Source organism: Humulus lupulus, chromosome 6 (genome assembly GCF_963169125.1).
Source record: "Humulus lupulus chromosome 6, drHumLupu1.1, whole genome shotgun sequence".
NCBI lineage: Eukaryota > Viridiplantae > Streptophyta > Magnoliopsida > Rosales > Cannabaceae > Humulus > Humulus lupulus.
This window is the reverse complement of record NC_084798.1, coordinates 44,422,932-44,438,860: the sequence shown is the minus strand read 5'-3', so window position 1 is coordinate 44,438,860 and position 15,929 is coordinate 44,422,932. Positions and strand designations below refer to the sequence as shown.

The following is a 15,929-nucleotide window of genomic DNA, read 5'->3' as shown; positions in this document are numbered from 1 at the left end:
ACGGCCCATAGGCCCATATCTACCTCCATGAGCATATAAATGGGACTCATAAAATTCATTTACTTTATGCGCAATATTTTGTATTAAGAAAGAAATAGTGCTTTTATGCATAGTAATTGGATCAAGTTTTGAGACTTGTGAAACTCGACGAACCCTTGTTCGCTGATCGCCGATTTCAAAATTATTTTACATTAATAGAAAACTAAGTGGACGTAGGTCATTACCAATCCTTAGGGCTGAACTACTATAAAATTCGTGTGTCGTTTATATTATTACATTCAATTCTCTAATTCATAATTTTTTTGTGACTCAGTGTCGTTGACTAAAACAAGGGTCAGCATTTTGGTGCTTTCATTGAGAGCTGAACTCAAGGATTCCAAGACAACAATGGTGAAGAACTCTAGGAGAGTGGGTCAAGTTGGATAGACATCGGAAAATGTGCCAAATCCACCTCCTTCATCAGGTGTAATGGAGGACGAGCCACAGGTGGAATTGGAAGGAGAGGAGATGAACGCTGGAACCTTGCGAACAACTTCGGGAGTGTTGCAAGATGAGTTAGCTACCCTAAAATCTAACCAAGAGAACGTGGCTAAAACTATGGTAATGGAACATATGGAGATCGACTGACAACACCGAGAGTTGAGTGAAAGACAGGCTGACATGGATCGTCGACAAAGAGACGCTACAGTAGATTTAGAGGCGGCCATTCAGTTGGCTCGAGGACAGCCACCTGCACCAAAGCCAAATCTACCACCGAACCCTCATCCTCCTCAAAATCTGCAATCAAATCACCCAAATGTCCTCCAAATCCACAAGACCCAAGGAGTCCATAGCGACCGGAACAACATCCAACTGCTCAGCAGGAAAGACAGACACAAAATCTTGCTAGAAATAACGAGCAGCAACAACCCTCTCGTGCTGGTTGAGGTAATCCGCAACAACATAGACAGAATAGGGACGAGTAGCGTCCAAGAAGACCTAGACGTAAAGCAGCTGACGAACAGAACCCTCCTGGTTGGGGACAACATCCCTCAGGAAGAAGGAGGCAGATGTACTCAAGCTCTGCGGTCTGAGACCTCCGATGGGCAACTGACCAACAAGCCAGAATGTTGGGGGGTAGCCCAGACAACACAATGTCTTTGATCGACTAGGTAAAAGCAAGCAGAGGCGAAGGGATGAGGACCTAAGGGACGTACTTAATGGTCGAAGGGAAAGGCACGATGAGTATGCCCCACTTGAAGCGATCGCTCATTCCCTTGCGATACCAGATGCTATTCAGGCTCAAATAGATGCCTTGAATCAGGCTGTGAAACATATGATCGGGAATAAAATGTCCCATATTGAATATAACTGGAGAAAAGGCACCCCATTCATCAATAGAATTGCTATCACAGAAATCCCAAGAAAATTCAAAATGCTATGAAAGAAATCCCAAGCAAATTCAAAATGCATGTACTACCCAATTTTACTAGAAGAGAAGACCAAGTATCTCACGTGAATAAGTTTGAGATACAAATGGACATCAAGAAAGTATCTGAAGATGCTCGGTGCAGGACCTTTCCTGCTACTTTATTTGATGCTGCCCAGAAATGGTACTTCAAATTTCCACTGGCTAGAATAATTTCATGGGAAATGTTTGTAAAAGAGTTCTACGGACTGTTTTATGCTGGTCAGATTCATCTGACAGAGTCCAATCAACTGGTCGATATATGACAGAAGGAAGGAGAGCCTCTCAAGAAGTACATCTAGAGGTTTATGCAATATATGGCCGTCACAGTTGGAGTGCAACACCAATCTCCCTTTTGGAGTAGCCTACAGAAAAATGGAGTCAAGAGCACTCAAGAATTCTTGGATTGAGTAGACAAGTACATCAAGCTGGAGGAGGATATCGCCAATGAAGGAAAGTCTCCAAAGGCCACAAGTGGGTTTGAAATATCCAACGATACTAACAACAAAGGTAATAATAAGAATTGAGGAAGAAGGGAAAATACTGAGTAGACAATATCTGATAACAAGTGCCCTAGGAAGAACAGATTCAAGCCAAGGTTCATTAACTACATGGCCCTGTTCGATAGCAGAGCAGAAGTGTATTAGGCCAGCCATGCCACGGTCCCTTTTAGGTGACCAGCCCCGATAAGAAATGATATATCCAAGAGGGACACAACCAAGCTCTATCATTTCCACAACGACTATGGCCATGATGCCAACGGATGTAACAAGTTGAAAGATGAAATCGAGTTCCTTATAAGACAAGGACATCTGAGACGATATGTACAAGCAGGGGGGAACTCCCAGGAAAGGGCTAACGGAGGCAACGAGTAGGCACCTGTACGCCAACGCTCGCCTCCTCTGCAGCCAGCCCCGGTCGTTGGTACTTTGCAAATTATTTGTGGGGGACCGCATATATCTGGTGACAGGTAAGGCAAGGAAGAGATATGCCAGAACACTACGTCACAAATAGGACATGGAGATGCTACACGTTGAGGAGCGAACTCCCAAACATGCTCGAACAGAGGAAGAGGTAATAACTTTCTCTGAGTTGGACGCACAACATGCCCAATTCCACCACTCAGATCGTTTAGTCGTGGACGTTCAAATGTCCAACATGATGGTAAAATGAGTGTTGGTAGATACTGGAAGCTCGGTAAACATTCTATACAAGTCTTCACTGGAAAGAATGAAATTTTAGTGCAAAACTTAGAACCATGCAACCAAACCATCTACAGTTTCTTTGGTGATGGATTATCACCAACAGGGTCGATCAGACTTTCGGTCACGGTAGGAACGACACTCACAAACAGGACATTACTCACTACTTTTATAGTAGTTTATTTTCCATCCGCCTATAACACCATGATTGGAAGACCCATCCTAGTCGATCTACAAGCAGTAACTTCAGTCTGGCATCTGGCCATGAAGTTTCCTACCGATGCAGGAGTTGGGTGCATGTTGAGAAATCAGCAAAAGGCTAGAGAATTTTACAACTCCTCGATCACAAAGGCAAGGAAGTGTGGATCGAAGAGAAGAGCAGAAAAAATGTTGCTACTGGTAAATGAGTCACAAGCCCAATCTGGTGAACAAGCCACCAAATAGGTTGTTGCTCAAAGTGAGGATAGGGACTTAGATCCTCGCTTTGGGGATTTTGAGGAAAGCATTGGACTCATGGAGGACCTCGAGGAGGTCCAACTAGAAGAAAAAGATTCGACCAGAGTTGTGAAAGTCGGTAAAAGCTTAGAGACAACAATCAAAGAAAAGTTGGCGGAGCTTTAAAGGAGGAGCCAAGAAGTCTTTTCCTGGTCGCATAAAGACATGGTTGGAATCGACCCGATAGTTATCATCCATGTCTTGAACAAAGACATAAACCGCCCACCAAGACAACAAAAAAGAAGGCTGCTCGACATAGACAGGTCTAAAACCTTGAAGGAAGAAGTCGAGAAGTTAAAGGAAAATGGATTCATCAAGGTAGCATTTTACCCATCTTGGGTCTCTAATCCTGTACTGTTGACCCTCGATTTGTCCAACGACACGGAATCAAAAATACGACAGAAAATGAGATGAAAATTAAGAGTTTAATCTAATGGTAAAGAATAAACACAAACGATTTATAGTGGTTCGACCCCAATGAATGGTAATGACCTACGTCCACTTAGTGCTATTATTAATATTGAATTCCAATGCCGTGATCAAAGAACTAGGGTTCTTGAGTTTCACAAACCTTGGGAAAATTAAAACAAGACAATGGATAATCGCATTATATGCTCTCTCTTTCAATATTAAGGAAAAAGATCCAAAGATCAAAAAGTCCCCTCCTTGAGCTATTTCATGCATATTTATAGGCTCAAGGGGGGTTACATGGGCCGATGGGCCTTAACTATCCTTAATATCTGTGTATCAAGGCAATGGGCCCCCCAGCGTGGTCCCCACAAAAGCCTTCGTGTACCTCTTTCATCAATTCTTTGGCCTTCTCTTTTAAAATACATCTGAGGAGTGGCATCGAGTATCCCCTTCGGTACAAGATTCCATCGACCAAGATATACCTAGTGGCCTGCCGCTGAAGGGTCCTAGCTTTGTTTTTATTCGTTGGTAACACGCCTTGCGTCAGATACTCTATGTATGGTGCCATCCATGTATCCGCCACCTAGATCACCAGAGTGGTCTCCTCTGCTTGGATGCTTGGCACAGATAGCCGTTCAATTGGCACTATGTTCAGCGTATCAGCATCCTTCGCACTTGCTAACTTGGCCAAAGCATCAGCGTTTGAATTCTGGTCACGAGGTACTTGCTGAAGGGTGTACTTATCAAACTGCGCTAATAGATCCTTTGTTTTGTTTAAGTAAGCAACCATCTTTAAACCTCAGGCTTTATATTCTCCCATAATCTGATTTACTGCCAACTGGGAGTCACTATAAATGTCAAGTGCCTTTATGTCCATGTCTCTGGCTAACCATAACCCAGTGAACATTGCTTCATACTCAGCCTCGTTGTTAGAAGCAGTGAAGTCAAACCTGATTGCCCAGTAAAATCGATGCCCTTCAGGCGTTATCAAAATCACACCTGCTCCTGCATGATGTTCATTAGAGGAGCCGTCCGTGAACAATTTCCATGAGGGAGTCTGGTTTTGAGGCTCAGGTTCTTCAGATGCTTCTGGCTGCTCGCTATCTAGAAGTCTAGTGAACTCTACAATGAAGTTAGCCAGGGCTTGCCCTTTTATCGCTGCTCGTGGAAAGTAAGAGATATCGAACTACCCAAGTTTGACCGCCCATTTCAATAATCTACCTGCGGCCTCTGGCTTCTGTAGAACATGCAGTAGAGGCTAATCGATCAAAATCGTGATTGGGTGAGCTTGGAAGTATGGCCGCAATTTTCTGGAGGCTAAAATTAAGCAATAGGCTAACTTTTCAATAGGTGGATATCGTAGCTCTGCTCCAATTAGCCTCTTGCTTACATAATAAACAACCTTATGCACGCCTTCTTCTTCTCTTACTAAGACAACATTAGCAGCGTATTCTGTGATCGTCAAGTAGATGAACAAAGTTTCTCTATCAACTGACTTTGATAGGACCGGTGGTTGCGACATGTGTGTCTTCAATGATTAAAAAGCCTGTTCACACTCTTCTGTCCATTCGAACTTTTTATTGCTTCTGAGTAGATTAAATAATGGGACACATTTGTCTGTTGATTTGGAAATGAATCTACTCAGAGCAGCAATTCTTTCGGTCAAGCTTTGAACATCTTTAATTTTCGCTGGCGATTTCATATCGACCAGGGCTTTGATCTTCTCGGGATTGGCCTCAATTCCTCTCGAGTTTACTATAAATCCCAAGAGTATGCATCCATGTTTGTCCTACCCTGAAGGAGCACTTGAAGGGATTTAGCTTCATCTGATATTTGTTCAAGACGTTGAAGCACTGTTGCAAATCCTCTATATGCCCTTCTGCCTTCTTCGACTTAACCAGCATGTCATCGATGTATACCTCCATGTTTGTCTCGATCAGGTCCTTAACCATGTAGTTGACTAGTCGCTGGTAAGTCGCACCAACATTTTTCAAACCGAAGGGCATTACTTTGTAACAGTAAAGCCCCGTGTCAGTCCGAAAGCTAGTGTGATCCTCATCGGGAGGATGCATACTAATCTAATTATACCCGGAGTATGCATCCATGAAAAAGAGAATCTCGTGCCCTGCAGTGGCATCGACCAGTTGGTCGATCCTGGGAAGTGGGAAACAATCTTTCGGGTAGGCTTTATTGAGGTCTGTGAAATCCACGCATGTTCGCCATTTGCCATTCGACTTGGGAACTAACACGGGATTAGAGACCCACGATGGATAAAATGCCACCCTAATGAATCCATTCTCCTTGAGCTTCTCGACTACTTCTTTTAAGGCCTTTGATCTATCTTTGTCGAGCAGCCTCCTTTTTTGTTGTACTGGTGGAAGATAGACCTGATTATGCTACGTGGCCACTCTTTATTCAAAAAAAGAATGGACTCAATGGAGATTTGTCTATATTAAGGACATGGCTAATGACTGCAGGGTCTATCCTAACCATGTCTTTATGCAACCAGGCAAAGATCTCCTGGTTTTTCTTCAAAAATTCCACCAGCGCTTGTTTTGTTGTTGTCTCTAAGTTTTTACCGACTTTCACAACCCTGGTCGGATTTTCTTCATCGAGTTGGACCTCTTAAAGGTCCTCGATGGGTCCTATCTCTTCCTCAAAATCCCCAAAGCGAGGATCTAAATCTCTATCCTCACTTTAGGCAACGCCCTATTTGGTGACATTATCACCTGATTGGGCCTGTACATCAACTGCCATTTGCAACTCTTTTCCGGGAACCTCCCTCGACACACCTTTCTTCGCCTTAGTTATCGAGGCGTTGTACCAATCCCTTGCTTCCCGCTGATTTCCCAACACGCATCCTGTTAGGAAAAATGTTTTGCCTCAATGGAAAATGATAATAATATTACAACTCTATGCAATAATATTACAAATAAATATAGATTGATTAAATAAGGTTACAACTCTATAACTGAAAATTACAAATAAACAAAGAAAAAGAAGAAGATGATGATGAAGAAGAGAATAATGAGAATACAACTCTAAGCAAAAGATTACAATTAAAATAAAGTGTTTGGACCAAAAGAAAAGATTACGACTCTTAAACAAAATATACAAGTAAATAGAACAAGAGAATAAGAAGAAAAACAATAGAATAAAATGAAGAACAGAAACACAAGTAAACTCTCACTTACACAACCTAAGTGAAGAGGGTTGGGGATCACCAACTTGAACAAGGTTTAAAACATTTGTCCAAAAGCTTATTTCCCCCTAACTCAAGCACTAAGGGATCTCTCTCAGATATTGGAAAAGCTTTTTGGAATTATCAAGCCTCAAGGTGTTTCTAGCCAAGTGCTCTAATGGATAGAAATGTTGTGTCTTACAAGTGAGCTATAGGCTCCTATTTATAGAGTTTAGAGACACCATTTGAATTTCAAATTCCACCAACCCCCATGGCTGTTACCAATGTTTAATTGGATTAATATAGAATTAAGAAAGAGATTTGGGAGTTATTTGGGTTTTTTGAGCCGTTCAACAAAGATTGAAAAAATTGAAAATTAGTTAGTTTTTGGCTTGTGGCCACGGACAGAGACATTAGTGGCCGCGGCCACTGGTCTCTATCCCACAGGCCACGGCCACCAACATTCAGTGGTCGTGTCCACCGACCAATTTTAGCACTTAAAAATGTTCTGTTTTTCCAAACGGTTCCAAACCCTCCTAAATGATTTTGTAACTCCCAAAACACATTATTGGAGTTAAAATCATATCTCTAACAGCCATATCACATATGGCTTTATGAAATTCATCTCAATATTGTGTAACAACAATTTCACACAATAAAGGGTAATATTTGGAAGTTACAAATTTGTAACACCAAATATGTTACATTATTTGGATATATCTCATATATCAAAGTATTGTAACTCTCTATTATATATTACAATATGTGACACACTTTGTCACATTTATTTAATCTAAAACATTATATTATAATATAATATAATATTACATTATGAAGAGAATTTGTTGCATTATTTCTCCTGAAAAGCAAGTAAAATGAAGAAAAAATGAATGACATTTTCAAGGAAAAGAATAGGGAAGTTGGCATTTTTCCTTACCCAGCCTTCAGCAGCCCACCACTCGGCGCAAGCTGCTCCCCACGATTTCCCTCCAGCCATGGCTCCTGCCCAACCGTGGGCCTGCCTCCTTTCCTCCAGCCATGGGCCTGCCTGACTCCAAGACCAGCTGCACCCGAAGCCCAGTTGGGCCCAATCCAAGATAGCAGCCCACCCGCCTGTTGCACCCAGACGCACACCTCTAGCCAAACCCAATGCCCCCAAGCTCCAGCCAGCTGCTCCTGCCCACCGAAGACCAAGCTTGCCACTAGCCCCTTTGTGCATTTTGAGCCCAACAAAAGCACCAATTGTCCCCTTGTCCCACAATGCCCAAAAATGCCAACATTTTACCCAAACTTTTCTATACATTTTACCCCAAAACATCATCATTACACCGTATAATTTACTCCTATTTGCCATAATTTAATCAATTTAATTAATTTAAATTGATTATTTTAATACTCTCATTTTGGCTATAAATAGGGAATTTTCAAGACCATTTGGGGTGTGCTTAATTTTGGGACAGGTTACACTACACAAGTTCTACAATTTCAAGACCTCTCAATTCTCTTCATCTTTTTCTTCTTTTTGGCCATTTTTTCTATGAGTTTTTAGAGGAAAAATTTGGGGGTTTCTCCTCCAAAATTTTCTATTTATGTTTGTAATTTTTTTGTTTGTAATTTCTATTCTAGTTATGAGTTTCTAATCTTTTAAAGATTATTAAGGTGATGTTGAAACAATATGTAACTAGATAGTATTTATTTTGTATGTTGATTTCCCATTTTGTGAAATAAAATTTATGGATTTTCTTCTTCAAATATTTTCTTTCATCTTAAATATCATGTATTTTTTATTGTTAGCTCATAATTACACTTTGTTCTTCATTAGTGCAAAAACATAATATTCTTTGTGTAAGATGTGTCATTAAATTATACACATCTAATGCTTAGAACAAAAATATTATGTTTTGCCTTATAAATAATATTCATTGATTTATTTGTTATTTCATTAGATTGATTTACACTAAATGCTTTGAAATTATACTTTCTGAAAAGTGAAGATAGATCCTATATTTTTATAAAAACTTGTGCTTAAATAGAATATCTAATTTGAATAAGTGATGGTTTGATTAATTTCTACTATTTCTAAAACTTGGGAATCAATGTACTTTTAAATATTATTGAACTTATATTTTGTGGATTCTATTATCTTAATAATCTTTCTTTTACCATCTTGTTTAAAATTATTAATTTAAGTATATATATTGTCTTTAATAACTTTATTATTTTATTTTATTTTATTTTTATTATACAAAAATCTCATCAATCTTTGGAGCTAGGTTAGAATTTATTAATTTTGATTTAAAATAGTTTTATTTTCGATTTTAGACAACTCCTTTGGGTTCGACATCCTTGCTTATACGATCACTATTCTATATGAACGATTCGTGCGTTTGCGATATAAATATTTAAAACATACCCGTTTTGGGTCCATCAAATTTTTGGTACCGTTGCCGAGGAGTTGCAAGAAGAAAAGAAACGAAATTTATCTCAAGGTTAGTGTTTAACCAAAATGGCTGCGGATGATGTGGCAAGAATTTTGTACACAAGGGTAACACGTGTCAGCGTCATTAAGAAAGGGTGTTGTTTGTCTGTCGACCAGCTCCTCGATGCTTCATCAAATTAGCTATTAGATACGACCAGGCTGGTCGTATGATTCAGTTTATTTCCTTTAACAATCATAATCTTGTAATAACTACGTTGATTATTTCCTCTTTATTACCTTGATACGCGGATATTAAGGAGAGTTAAGGCCCATTGGCCCATGTAATCCCCCTTGAGCCTATAAATATAGATGAATTAGCTCAAGGAAGGGACTTTTTGATCTCTGAATCTTTTTCCTTAGTACTGAGAGAGAGAGAGAGCAATAGTGTGATTATCCTTCGTTTTATTGTAATTCTCCCAAAGTTGCTGTAACTCAAGAACCCTAGTTCTTTGATCACGACTTTCAGACTCAATATCAATAATAGCACTAAGTGGATGTAGGTCATTACCATTCTTTGGGGCCGAACCACTATAAATTGTTGGTGTTCCCTTATTTTCCATTAGATAAACTCTTAATTGTTGTCTCATTTTTTGTCGTATATTTGACTCCGTGTCGTTGGCCAAAATCGAGGGTCAACATTCTGGTGCTTTCATTGAGAGCTTGATAAAATACTGTAAGAAAATATAATGGCAAAGACATCCAAGAAGACTGGACAGACCGTTGGCGCTGCATCATCCCAACCTCCTCCCCCAAATGTGGCTAAGAATGAACCCCATTTGGAGTTTGAAGTGGAGGAGTTAGATTCCAAAACACTGAGGGCGACATTAGAGGTGTTGCAAGATGAGTTGGCTAATCTGAGGGCAAAGCAGGAGAATGATGCAGAGACATTGGCGCTGCAGCAAAGAGTAATAGAATGTTAGCACTAGGAGCTGAGTGAACGGTAGGCGGACATGGACCGTCGGTAGAGGGATGCCATGGCCGCTCTCGAAGCAGCCAACCAATTAGCTCAAAGTCAGGCTATGCCAGCCTCTCAGCCAGATCAGCCACCTAGTGCGCCACCGCAGAGGACTCCCAATTCTAGTCCTCCCCTCCAGCCACCAAGCCCTCAAAGGGCGAAGCTGCCACCTATGGCTTAGGATGATATCCCAGCTAGGGATCCTGAATAGCACCCTCCCTCTCAGGCTGGTCGAGGCAATCCCCAGCGCCCAAGGCAGAATAGGACCGGGAAACCGCCTCGCAGCCCTAGACGCCCAAGGGATGAAGAGCCGAATCTACCGAGCAAGGGATAGCGTCCTTCTGCTAACAGAAGGAACATCGAGTCAGGCTCTATGGTCAGGGGTCCCCCACGGCATAACAATGCACGGGGACCCAACGACCAGCGTAGGCCTCCCCTTGACAATTAGGAGATGCCAGCCCGAGGAGGAAATAGTGTGAACAATCGGTCACGTCGTAGTCAGCCACAGTTTGGAGATGGCCATGACTATAATGAAGTCAATTCTGACAGAGGAAATGTTGGTCAGAGGAATGAGGAAAGAGGTGGAGGCAGAAGCCCCCCGCCTAGAGAAAACAGGCTAGCTAGCCATAATGTTGGGGGGTAGCCTAGGCAGCAGAACGTCTTTGATCGGCTAGGAGTTAGCGAGCAGAGACATAGGGATGACGATTTAAGGGACGTACTCAACGACCGACGTGAAAGACATGATGAGTACGCTCCCCCAGCACAGGTCGACCTTGTAGTCCAAGAAGCGATTCAGGCTTAGATTGATGCTCTAAACCAAGGAGTACAGTAGCTGGTCGAGGGATAGACATCCCACATAAAGTAAGATAGGAGGAGGGGCACTCCCTTTGTACAGAGGATTGCTGCGGCTGAAACCCCCAGTAAGTTCAAGATGCCAACATTGCTGAACTTTGATGGGTACGGAGACCCAGTATCTCACGTTAACAAGTTTGAGATACAAATGGATATATAGAAAGTGTCGGAAGATGCCCGCTGCAGCATCTTCCCCGCGATACTATCTGACACCTCCCAGGAGTGGTTCTTCAAGTTCCCTCCTGCTAGTATAGTATCTTGGGAAATGTTCCTAAAAGAATTCTACGGACAATTCTACGCGGGTAGCGTACACCCCACAAAGGCTAACCAGCTGGTCGAGATATGTCAGAAGGAGGGAGAACCCTTAAAGGAATATGTCCAACACTTCATGCAAATAGGAGTTGGAGCCAAGACAATGGGTGATGAAGGCAAGATGATGGCCCTAACTTCTGGGGTTAGGCGCCATTCACCCCTCGGGAGTAGCCTCAGAAAGAATGGGGTAAGAAGTACCCATGAGTTTTTGGATCGGCCTGATCGATATATCAAGCTTGAGGACGCGATTGCCAATGAAGGGAAATCGCCAATTAAAGACAAGGGAATGAACAAAGAAACCGCCAAGGCCACCAACGGGTCAGAAAAGCCCAATAGCAATGGCAAGGGCAATGGGAATGGCAGTGGTAGGAACGTTTGAAAGCAGGCAAACAATGAACCCTCAGCTTCTGAAAATAAACTCCCCAAAGGCAGTCAATACAAGCCGAGATTCACTAACTACACGACCCTTGTCGAAAGCCGAGCGGAAGTCTACCAGGCGACCAGCTCAAGCGAGCCTTACAAACGACCCGCACCTATGAGGAAAGATATCTCCAAGAGAGATATGACGAAGTTCTGTCATTTTCACAATGACTATGGGCACGACACCAACGAATGCAACTAGTTGAAAGACGAGATTGAGTTCGTGATTAGGTAGCAACATCTAAGAAGATATGTGTGAGCCATAGGAGGGTCTCAGCGAGAGGCTCAAGGTGGCAACAAGCAGGCGCTTGCACGCCAGCGCTCACCACCTCTACAGCCAGCTCCAGTGGCAGGCACATTACTCACCATCTGCGGAGGCCCACATCTTGCAAGGGACAGTGGGAAGGAAAGGGAAAGATATGCTCGAACCCTATGCCACGACCAGGACATCGAGATGATGTGTGTGGAGGATCGAGCACCAAAAAAGGCTCGAACAGAGGAGGGATTGATAACCTTCTCTGAAGATGATGCCCAGCACGTACGATTCCCACACTCCAATCTGCTGGTCGTAGACGTACAAATTGTCAACATGATGGTGAAGAGGGTGTTGGTTGACACAGGATGTTCGGTCAACATCCTATACAAGTCTTTGCTGGAAAGAATGAAGTTGTCCGTCAAGGACCTAGAGCCATGCAACCAAACCATCTATGGTTTTTTCGGTGAAGGGCTAGGCCCAACGGGGTTGATTAGGCTTCCAGCTACAGCAGGTACTGCACCTGCTAACAAGACATTACTCGCTACTTTCATAGTATTTGATTGTCCTTCGGCATACAATGCTATAATTGGGAGACAAATTCTGGTCGACCTACAGGCCGTCACTTCAATATGGCACCTTGCCATGAAATTCCCAACAGACGCAGGGGTAGGATGCGTATTGGGAAATCAGCGGGAAGCAAGGGAGTGCTACAACGCCTCGATAACCAAGGCAAAGAAAGGTGTATCGAGAGATGTTCCCAAAAAAAAGTTGCAAATGGAAATTGATGCTCAGGCCTAGTCAGGTGATAATGTCACCAAATAGGGCGTTGCCCAAAGTGAGGATAGAGATTTGGATCCTCGCTTTGGGGATTTTGAGGAAGAAATAGGACCCATCGAGGACCTTGAAGAGGTCCAACTCGATGAAGAATATCCAACCAGGGTTATGAAAGTCGGTAAAACCTTAGAGACAACAACAAAACAAGCACTAGTGGAGTTTTTGAGGAGGAATAGGATGTATTCGCCTAGTCACACAAAGACATAGTTGGAATAGACCCCACAGTCATCAGCCATGTCCTGAACATCGACAAGAGTTTTCCACCCGTGCAACAGAAAAGAAGGATGCTCGATAAAGATAGATCAAAGGCCCTAAAAGAATAAGTCGAGAAGCTAAATGAGAATGGGTTCATCAGGGTGGCATTTTATCCATCGTGGGTCTCTAATCCTGTCCTAGTTTCCAAGCCGAATGGCAAGTGGCAAACATGCGTGGTTTTCACAGACCTCAATAAACCCTGCCCCAAGGATTGTTTCCCACTCCCTAGGATCGACCAACTGGCCGATGCCACTGCAGGGCATGAGATTCTCTCTTTTATGGATGCATACTCCAGATATAATCAGATGATTATGCATCCCCCTGATGAGGATCACACTAGCTTTCAGACTGATACAGGGCTTTACTGTTACAAAGTTATGCCCTTCGATTTGAAAAACACTAGTGTGACTTACCAGCGACTAGTCAACCACATGTTTAAGGAACTGATCAGCACAAACATGGAGGTCTATGTCGACGACATGTTGGTCAAGTCAAAGAAGGCAGAAGGGCATATAAAGGATTTGCAGGAGTGCTTCAACGTCTTGAACAAATATTAGATGAAGCTAAATCCCCTCAAATGCTCCTTCGGAGTAGGATCAGGGAAGTTCTTGGGATTTATAGTTAACTCAAGAGGAATTGAAGCCAATCCAGAGAAAATCAAAGCCCTGATCGATATGAAATTGCCAGCAAAGATTAAGGATGTTCAAAGTTTAACCGGTAGAATTGCCGCTCTCAGTAGATTTATTTCGAAGTCAATGGACAAGTGCATTCCACATTTTAATCTACTTAGAGGCAACAAAAAATTTGAATGGACGGAGGAGTGCGAGCAGGCTTTCCAAGCATTAAAGACTCACATGGTGCAATCACCTGTCCGATCAAAACTAGTCAATGAGGAGACTTTGTTTGTATACTTGGCGATTACGGAATATGCTGCTAGTGCTGTCTTAGTAAGAGAAGAAGACGGCATACAGAAGGTCATTTATTATGTAAGCAAAATGCTAATTGGAGCAGAGCAGCGATATCCACCAATTGAAAAGTTAGCCTATTGCTTAATTTTGGCCTCAAGGAAGCTGCGACCTTACTTTCAAGCTCACCCAATCACGGTTTTGACTGACCAGCCTCTACGGCAGGTTTTGCAAAAGCCAGAGGCTGCGGGTAGATTGTTGAAATGGGCAGTCAAATTTGGGCAGTTTGATATCTCTTACTTATAGCGAGCAGCAATAAAAGGGCAAGCCCTGGCTGACTTCATTGCAGAGTTCACTGAACTTACAAATAGCAAGCAGACCGAAGAGCCTGAAGAGCCTGAGTCTCAAAACCAACCTCACTCATGGAAGTTATTTACATACGGCTCTTCCAATGAGTATCATGCAGGCGCAGGGGTGATCCTGATTACACCTGAAGGGCATCGGTTTCACTGTGCAATCAGGTTTGATTTCACCGCTTCCAACAACGAGGCTGAGTATGAAGCGTTGCTCGCTGAGTTACGATTAGCCAGGGACATGAATATAAAGGTACTTGACATCTACAGTGACTCTCAGTTGGTGGTAAATCAAGTCATGGGAGAGTACCAAGCCCGAGGTTTAAAGATGGTTGCCTATTTAAACAAAACAAAGGATCTATTAGCACAGTTTGACAAGTACACCCTTCAGCAAGTACCTTGTGACCAGAATCCAAACGATGATTCTTTGGCCAAATTAGCAAGTGCGAAGGATGCTGACACTCTAAACATAGTACTAGTTGAACAACTATATGTGCCAAGCATCCAAGCAGAGGAGACCAATCTGGTGATCCAGGTGGTGGATACATGGATGGAACTAGACGTGGAGTATCTGACACAAGACGTGTTACCAACGGACAGAAACAAAGCTAGGATCCTTCAGCGACAGGCTGCTAGGTATATCCTAGTCGATGGAATCTTGTATCGAAGGGATTCTCAATGCCACTCCTCAGATGTGTTCGAAAGAGAAAGCCAAAGAATTGATGAAAGAGGAACACGAAGGCTTTTGCGTGGACCACGCTGGGGGCAAAGCTTGTCGAAAAGATCCTGAGGCAAGGGTATTTCTGGCCAACAATGAATGAAGACTCGATGGAATTCATACGGAGGTGCGACAAGTGACAGAGGTTCTCCAAAATCCCACGAGCAGCCCCTAATGAACTGAAACAGATGCAAAGTCCTTGGTTGATCTGAGGGCACGGCTTGATATGTCACCCCCTGTGGAATCAGGGGCAGCCTGTTGAGTCTGGTCAGCCGTAGTCGATGGGGAAGGTGTCGACCCGACTGGAGCAGGAAGATTTTCCTGCTCGAGGGGAGAAGGAGGTGGTGTTGCATTTATTGAAGGTATGTCTGCCGGAGGGTCTGCAGTACGGGTTTTGTTGGCCGAAGGCGCTTTACTGCTTTCCCCGTGATGCCGACTGCTTGCTTTCTTCTTGCTCGCAGGAGCTTCAGGAGCCTTGGGAGCACAGTACATATGAAACACGTTTTCAGATTCCATGTCTGCAAGAAAGCAAATACACGAACAGTGAGATAGTACAAACGACTGAGTATTTTATGTCAAGAAAAGAAACGAAGAAAATCGTAAGTAAAATACCCGAGTTATCATTACTGGTCGCTACATTAAATACTCTACAAGTGTTACACTCACTCTCGGGCATGAAGAAGTATGAATCTAAATTGGGAGCATACTTAAAGTTGTCATCCCTGTCAAATAAGTGACAGGGAATTGGCAAACTTTCTAAGAGCGAAAGATCAGTACCATTCTCATCCAAAGATTCCTTGAGAGGTTCAGTGGCTTTCTTTTTTCCCTTTCCCAGTGGGGGGGGGGGGAAGTAG

General features: G+C 42.8%; 1 protein-coding gene across 1 annotated transcript; it reads right to left on the bottom strand.

The window, feature by feature from the left end:
- Positions 1-783: 783 nt before the first annotated feature.
- On the bottom strand, positions 784-15,591 carry LOC133785032 (uncharacterized). Its single transcript, XM_062224293.1, has 2 exons — positions 15,256-15,591; positions 784-852 (listed from the first exon to the last, which is right to left on the bottom strand). The coding sequence occupies exons 1-2, from the start codon at positions 15,589-15,591 to the stop codon at positions 784-786; spliced, it is 405 nt and encodes a 134-aa protein (XP_062080277.1).
- Between the last annotated feature and the right edge of the window lie 338 nt (positions 15,592-15,929).

What these genes read in the sequence shown, in the direction of transcription:
- LOC133785032 (XM_062224293.1), bottom strand. Translation starts at nt 15,591, where the DNA reads ATGGAATCTGAAAACGTGTTTCATATGTACTGTGCTCCCAAGGCTCCT. An exon ending in AGGACTTTGCATCTGTTTCA is followed by an intron (nt 853 to 15,255) that starts GTTCATTAGGGG and finishes CCTGCTGAGCAG; the next exon opens with TTGGATGTTGTTCCGGTCGC.